A 7,952-nucleotide genomic window follows, 5' to 3' on the forward strand; every position below is an offset into this window, starting at 1 on the left:
TCAGCCAGTCGCAGTCCCAGTCCCCGCCCTGGCCTCCCTGCCCGCCCCTTGCCCCATCCACTGCGACCCGGAAGTGAAAGTCGTGGAGCCGGCGCCGGCCATGACGGGCGACCTCATCACCTTCAGCACGGACTCGCTGCCCAGAGGGCTGCTGTTCGACTTCCCGCCGCCCGCTCCGCCGCGCTCACCCGCCGCCGCGCCACGCTCTCCCGCCACGGCCGCCTCCGCGCCCACGCTCACCCCCATGGAGACCCGGCCGTTGCCCATCACGCCCCCGCCGCCCAACCCCAACCGCCACCGCACGCCCCAGCACAGCCCCAAGGAGTGGCGGCACGCCAGCAACGGAGAGGCAGCCAGCGAGCCGACCTCCAGTCAGGGGGGAGAGAGGAGGAGGAGGTGCAGCCAAGGCCTACACGCCTCTCAGCTGGGTGAGTTGTTATGCAGTTCAGTTCGGTTGTATAAGAATAACTGTTGTTGGTGATATCGCTGTTGCTATTGTTCCAAATTGGAAGACTAAGTCTGTAGCTTTAGTTTTAGGTTCTGTGTTGGAAGGCTGTGTCTGTAGCTTTCGTTTTAGGTTCCACGTTGGAAGGCTGTGTTTGTAGCTTTAATTTTAAGCTCCATGTTGGAAGGCAGTGTCTGTAGCTTTAATTTTAGTTTCCGTGTTCAAATGCAGAGTTTGTACTTTCAGTTGTAAGTTCTGAGTTGGAAGGCTGTGTCTTTAGCTTCAGGTTTAGGTTTAGTTTTAGGTTCCATGTTGAAAGGCAGTGTCTGTAGCTTTAGTGATAGGTTCCGTGTTCTACGGCTTTTGTCTGTAGCTTTAATTTTAGGTTCCGTGTTCGAAGGCTGTGTTTGTACTGTAGCGTTAGTTTTAAGTTCCGTGTTCTACGGCTCTGCCTGTACTGTAGCTTTAGTTTTAGGTTCCGTGTCTAAGTGTGTAGTTGCTGTGTTTTTAGTGTTGGGGTCAGAAAGCCTCTTTCCATTTTGAGTGTCCGGCTTTTCCCCGGGCCAGACTCAGGGCATGTTTGTCTTGCCAGAGAGACGGCCTCGTAAAAGTGTTTCATTTAGGCACACACTGACTGCCAGGGTAGCATTTTTGTCATGTTTATATATTTATGCATATATTTATCTTTCTTTTCTAGTTTTCTTTGCTTATTCCTTTTTTTCCTCTGGGCTTTTACTGCCTGCATGCCTGATGCTCACTCGTGCTCCTTAAGGCCCTTTCACACCAAGACAGAATTTTGGGACAAAATATTTGCAGAAATTCTCACTGCCAATTAAATATTTAGATTAATAATTATACTGTAGTCTTTACACTACAGAGGATGGGATTTGTTGTGATGGACAATCAATTTGAGACTGATCCTGTCAAATTGTCAAATTTTGTCCATAGTGTGTAAAGATATACCATACAAATATTTTTTGTCTATTTTCTCAACTTGTAGATCTTACAGCCCTTTTCTTTACCTGCCATGCGTCTGTCCATCTTAGACCCATCATTATGCCTCTCCTTGTTCATCACCCTCACTGTCTTTCTGTTCTTTTTCTGTCTGTCTTTCACTCTTTCACTGTTTCTATTCTTCTTCTGATTCAGTTAATTATTGATGATGTATTCAACATGTTGTAACTTATTATAAATACCTTGGTACTGCTACACAACAGCATGAGCAGAGTGTAAAGGCTTTAACACTCTCTCTCTCTCTCTCTCTAGTGTTGGACCTGCCCCTGTGTCAGGATAGCCAAGACAGCCATCAGACCACCTTCACCATCTACCCCCCCAACCCCCACCTGCTGAGCCCCAAGTCCCCCCGCATGGATGTGCAGATCATCCCGCGCCCGCGGCCCTCGCCCATGAGGCCTCGCATCGACCCCTGGAGCTTCGTCTCGGCGGGCACTGCCCGGATCGGAGGGACTGGCGGCAGCAAGCCGGGAACCCCGTCGGACGCCCGATCCCCCGGGGCTTCGCCGCTCGGCTACCAGCTGTCTCCCACCAACCCTTTCAACACGAACTGCGGGCACCCCTTCCCCTCGCCCGAATACGACCCTTTCACCCTCAAGGCCCAGCCGGTGGCCTCCATGTCCATCGACCCGCCCACGCCTTCGCCCTTTGACCCCTTTTCGGCGCCGCCCTTCCCCACCGCCAGCACCGCCGCCACGACCTCGCGCTCGGCGCCCTGCTCGGCCAACGGGAGCCCGACGCTGTCCTCGCTCCGCGTGGCGCCGCTGAACCCCGCCGACTCTCCGTTTGTGGACCTGGGCTGGGCGGCGACGGCGGCGGCCACGTCGATGACGCGCGGGCGGCCAATAGAGGTCGCTAAAGAGCGGCTGCTCTCGCCGCGGAGGGCTCTGGGTCTCAGTCCCTTCAGGTCCCCAGCGCAACTCAGAGACGATCGCTTCTGAATACACACACACACACAAGCACACACAGTTCCGTACCCACACACACACACACACAGGATACCCCTCCCCATTACAGCCTCACAGGGAGATCCAAAACCGAGGTCTCATTTTTTCCCTCATGTATTTTTATGGGGGGGGGGGGGGGGGGGGGTGATCTCTGAGGAAGGGCTTTCTCTGAGGAAACATGGTGAGTTGGCTTTTTTTTTAGGGCACGGGGGATTTGGACTCTTTTGGACTAAAAGGAAAAAGAGAAGAGGAGATGGAGAAGAAAGGATACATAACAGGAAAAGGAGACTCCGCACACACACACACACACACACACACACTCAAACACACAGCTCCAGTAGAGGCCTAATTCTGGAAAATATAGAGTGAGAGACCGGGAGAGGGCCATAACCAGGAAGTTTGGGTACATCCGCCATGTTGCCATGGAGATGAGGGGGATGATTGCCATTAGGGCTCACTGACTTACACACAGATTCTCTGGTGAAAAAGAAAAAAAATCCAAAACATAAAAAAAACAAAACACAAGGTCGCAAATGCCAATTTCCGAATTTCCGCTTTCTGTGTCTGGACCTATCCAAACGAGTCTGCTTGAAATTCGGCTGGTGGGAGTAACGGTCTTGCGTTGATCTACCCAATCGCAGGACTGTATTTATGTGTCATGTCAAAGTATCTCTTTTGTGAAAGGGTTGTATTGTGCGCTTCTCGAGTGTCTCGCAGTATGCGAATCTCATCTGCTCTGGTTTGACAGGCTAACAGGTTGTATTTTTTTTTTGGGGGGGGGGGTGACACACTGGCTACGATGTGGAAAAACGAGTGCCAAACACACACTCACAGACATGTCCACACATGTATATTCGCATACACAAATACATAAATGTGCACACCACTCACACACACACACACACACACACACACACATACACTCTCACACACACACACCTTTTGTCACTCTAAGTGTCAACCTTGTCGGACTATAAAGACTGTTAGTGATACTTTCAGAGCTTGAATGTCGCTGCTTGGGGAGTGTTTCAGTCCAAGAGATGTGAGAATCGCACCCACACCTACACAAATCCCGTTTCTATTTGCAAAGTTGTTATTTTTCGGTCAATGGAGGGAAATATAATCCACAAAGTCGAGCCTGTTCCTCCAAAAAAGGCAGATTCCCTGCATTCCGAAAAAAACATTCCAGAACACAAATGAGCTTTTGACCCATGATGAAGAAAAGCTAAATTAAAGAACGAAAGACAGGGAGAGAAAGAGAAAGAACACACACACACACACACACACACACTCTACACATTCCACACACTTGTGCCAAAGAATGTGACCGCTCAGGCCTTTCTTTTTTTTTGGCTAGCCTTTACTGAGAGTCCGGCCACCATTGTCCTGGTTCCTTCGGTTCCTGAGACTCCCTCCAGAACCCGTTCTGACCCTGGGCCTTGCCCGCGTCAACCCCGGGCTCGTAGGTGGGGTGGGTGAGTTGTTCTGGGGTGGGTCGTGTGGAAAAATCAGGGCTGGCAAAACTACCATGGGCTTCCACCCCAACTAGGGATTTGTTTCTGGATGCAGCACAGGGTAGGAGGAGAAGGCGATGTACAATTCAACCATGGAATGCTAACATGTAAAAAAAAAAAAAAAAAAAAAAGTAGAGGTGTTTCTGTTCAGCTTCAACACCTACAGGGAACCAAATCAGGACTGATTGACTGATGGGTTTTGCACTCACCACTACATACTGAATGGCTGGGAAAATGAGAGATATGGAAATATCAGAGGGGTCTCCATCAGTTTTCATTTAAGTACACACTACAAAAGTTAGTAATGTACTTGGAAAGAGGGCTGTTAGTTGACACCCATCTTATTCAAATGTGTTAACACCAGACAGCTCTGGTGATTGGTTCAGAAACTGGACGCCTCCCACTCTTTGTCTTGACTGGCGAGGATAGCCACCAATAGCTTCCTGCATTGAGCCGATGAGATTTTGTTGTTTATTTTCTCCGGCTTTTGCACCATCAGACGAGCAAACTACTGACTGGATCTTGTCTCAATCCATTCTACCTCTGTTCCAGAGTGATGTCCACACATGCTACTCAGATCTTTATCTTGCCCTAGGGTGACCAGACGTCCCCGGTTTCAAGGGACAGTCCCCGTTTTTGGTTGCCTGTCCCCAGGAAAATACAGAAAAACTACCTATGTCCCCGTTTTTTGAAGATAAAACTTGTATATTTCAATCAGATTCATTGTCAAACTGAAAATGTCCCAGTTTTTTCCACATTTTTGGGACTATGTCCCCAGTTTTGGTCTCGGACATCTGGTCACCTTATCTTGCCCCTCATGCCCCTCCTGTGCTACAATGCATAGCATTGTACAGCATCTCATCACATTGTCTATGACAGTTTGGCCTGTCCTTATTTCACTGTGGCTCTTCTCAGTGTCATCTGCGAGGTGAAAACTGCAGTTGATCGATCTCCATATTCTTCTAGATTCAGTGTAGACAATTTTAGATGGATTATTCTGGTGGTTATTGCGAGTGAGGCAACGAGAGCATCCCGGGTGCAGGAGCTTAGGCATAGAAAGTGATGCTAGCTGTGTGAAAGAATCTAAATAGCTAATACAGCTAGTGTTTGCAAGCCAACATGACTAGTTTCCTGTCAGAAGGCTAACTGTATGTTGTCTGTCTGCTGCTATAGTCTCTTACAGGCCCATCCTGGGGTGTATTTCCAAAAAGCAAAACCTGTTAGCAACTTTGTTGATTGGCAATGGATAATTGCATTGTAACCAACAAAGCTGCTAACTTAGTTTTGGGGAAACATGGCCCTGCTTTGCAAGACAAATCATTCGGTGGTCTCATGCTCATCATGTTTTCCTACATTTCAAACACTTGTAATATTTCACTGTGAAACAACGGCATAGGCTAAATCCATTAACTAGGAATAGGCTAAGCCTTAGACTAAGACATGAAATGTGGGAAGGGGTTGGGAGTCATGGGCGCTCAATGTGGTCCGCTGCTCTGCTATTCACTGCTGTGGGTTTCCTGTGAATGAGAATCAGGAGTGACAATCTGCGTTAATAACAGTTGAGGAACCTCAGGCAAGAAATGCCAAGGATGTGCTCTTTCTGAAAAGAAATATCAGGGCAAATAAGTTCAACTCTCAAATAAGCTTCACTTGCAGTTGATAATCTTGTGGGGGTGTTTCCTCAGAGTGCAGTGTTTGTGGATATGACTAAGATGTGTTGGCTAATATGGACAGAGGACAGTGTTTTTTTTTAATCATTAGTCTTAAAACCACACAGAAAACACTCCATAGAGATAGAGATGCTAAGTCAAATTAAGCCCTTTCCTTAGTCACTGATGAGAGGAGAATTCAGGTCATAACCTCCATGACTCCCAAGTGGCAGGAGAAATATAACCAAGACAGGTCGAGAAACTTTAGAACAACCGCAAGCATTCACTGAAAACAAAAATGGTTGGGTTCACTTCTAGGGTGTGTGTATTTTAAAGGATATTAATCACTAAAGCAAGTCAGGCTGCCAATTCTTTTTGTTTTCCTGCAGTTGAGCAACTTCCTCTCTCTTTGAGATCCGTTGGGCTTTTTTTCCCCTTGTTCAAGGTCACTGCTGATTTTGGACCTGTGTTCCATAATATTCCATTCATTCCTGCCTTTGTATAGTTTGTGTGGAAACGAAAATCGTCAGCATAAAAAAAAAAACATCAGCAGTTTCAGCATTACAAGCCCCTCAGTGCGCAGCATCAACAGACATTCAGCTCGACTTTTCTTGGAGCTGTTGTCTCCCTTTTCAGTGAGCTTGTCTTCACTAGTGTCACGACTCACACAAGCACAGGACTGTTCTTGAGTCATTTTTTATCATCAATGGGCAAGTGTACTCCAGGGTGGTGGCCAATCAGAGCTTTCGAGACGATCACCTGGAGACAGTGAGGCGCAGTTTTCTTCTGAGCTGGAATGACCCCGCCGTTCATTCACAACTCATGGCTTTCAGTTAAGGTCATCCTATCGTCCACTGCCTCCCGAAGCCCCATCAAGTCACACACTCCAAATTGAATCACTTGAAACACGGGATTCTGTTGCCGAGACGACAGGGATCTCACAACACATTGCTAAGAGCAACGGAACCAGGTTACTGTAAACAAATACGGACTTGGGACTCAAGCATAAAGAAGACACTGTGATAGGCTGCACACAGCCTGAGACCACACACTCTCTCTCTCTCACACACACACACACACACACACACACACACACACACACACACACACACACACACACTCCCTTATTGTGTCAAAACTGCACCACTGTAGCTATAACTCTTTGGCTTGTAAGGAGTGCTATTGACTGGGGACTGAAACAAACACTTGGCAAGTAACCTGGACAGGACTTCCTGGTAGTTTCTCCAGAAAACACCCCCTTCAGCTGTAGTCTTAGCCTTGTGCCAAAGATGGGTTGCCAACTACCTCGCCTCTCAATCTCTGACCTAGGAACGAGCCATGATAAATAGCATTACTGAGTTACTGAGGAAAGTCCTGACAAATGAAACAATTATTATTATTGGGACTTTCATGTTAAATGTTGGTTCTGTCTCTAGTAAGCAAGAGTGGGACATGGCAAGGGAGTGGATTGGGATTTGTGGGTGTATCCACTTGTGGTGCAGTGGTGTGTAATTAGCTGGGACTCTACATAAAGACAACCATTTTAGCGACGATCAATCTGCCTGGCGCAATCACACAGGAGGGTTGCCTGTGTTTTCTTCCTCGGTTCTGAGTGCTGGAGGAATCTCCCCTGTGGTGAGCATTGAAACAGATACAACATTCATGTAGCTGAGAGATTTTAAGACAAAAAAAAAAGATAAGAGAGTTTTAGAGCTATTGATATTTATTCAAGGCCTGTATACACTGGACGAAACACTTCAACAGGCCTCAGACAAATTCCACGCCAGGATGCTTGATTTAAAGTGTGTTTTTGTTTGTTTGTTTGTTTGTTTATTGTTTGTTTGTTATTGTTATTTCTTTCTTTTTTCATGCCTTATCATTTTCCTTTTTGTGTCTCTTTTTCCACCTTTGTGTTGTGTCTTATTTTCACTGGAGTAGAACCAAGGTATGGGTGCTGCAATGGACAAATACAGGATCTCTCAATATTCTCAATGTTTAATGCAGTGTGAGGTGAACCACATTGTATTTTCAGCCATGTGTGTGTGTGTTTTCAAGACTACATGAAATGCTTTCGTTAACATACAAGCAAAAAACAAAACAAAAAAAAAAAGACTGAATGACCTTTATAGGTACCCATACAAGAGTTGTGCGCAATATGAAAATCTGAAGAAATCTTAACTCTGCACCGGTGTGATGGCAGAGTCTCTTTTCACTTTTTACACTTTTGCTTTTTATTAGTGCATTTTCTGCTGATTTTATTTTCTGATGTTTTGTTTTTCAAACCATAGGCTTTATAAGAAATACAAATATATATTATATTACATATACATCTGAAAGCCAGCATTAGGTGTAAGACATTGTTTTTTTTATAAACAGACAAGAA

The 7,952-nt window shown here is 46.4% G+C and overlaps 1 protein-coding gene across 1 annotated transcript in view; it reads left to right on the forward strand.

Moving 5' to 3' along the window:
• LOC134059589 (mitogen-activated protein kinase kinase kinase 11) overlaps positions 1-2,544 on the forward strand; it is a 41,286-nt gene extending 38,742 nt beyond the window's left edge. The window contains exons 10-11 of the mRNA XM_062516036.1: positions 1-428; positions 1,712-2,544. The exon at positions 1-428 is cut by the window's left edge and continues 286 nt beyond it. Of these exons, the coding sequence (XP_062372020.1) occupies positions 1-428; positions 1,712-2,400 (1,117 nt within the window). The 3' untranslated portion in view covers positions 2,401-2,544. The remainder of the gene's footprint in view (positions 429-1,711) is intronic.
• Positions 2,545-7,952: the final 5,408 nt, after the last annotated feature.

The sequence above is a fragment of the Sardina pilchardus genome, chromosome 16 (genome assembly GCF_963854185.1).
Source record: "Sardina pilchardus chromosome 16, fSarPil1.1, whole genome shotgun sequence".
Classification (NCBI taxonomy): Eukaryota; Metazoa; Chordata; class Actinopteri; order Clupeiformes; family Clupeidae; genus Sardina; species Sardina pilchardus.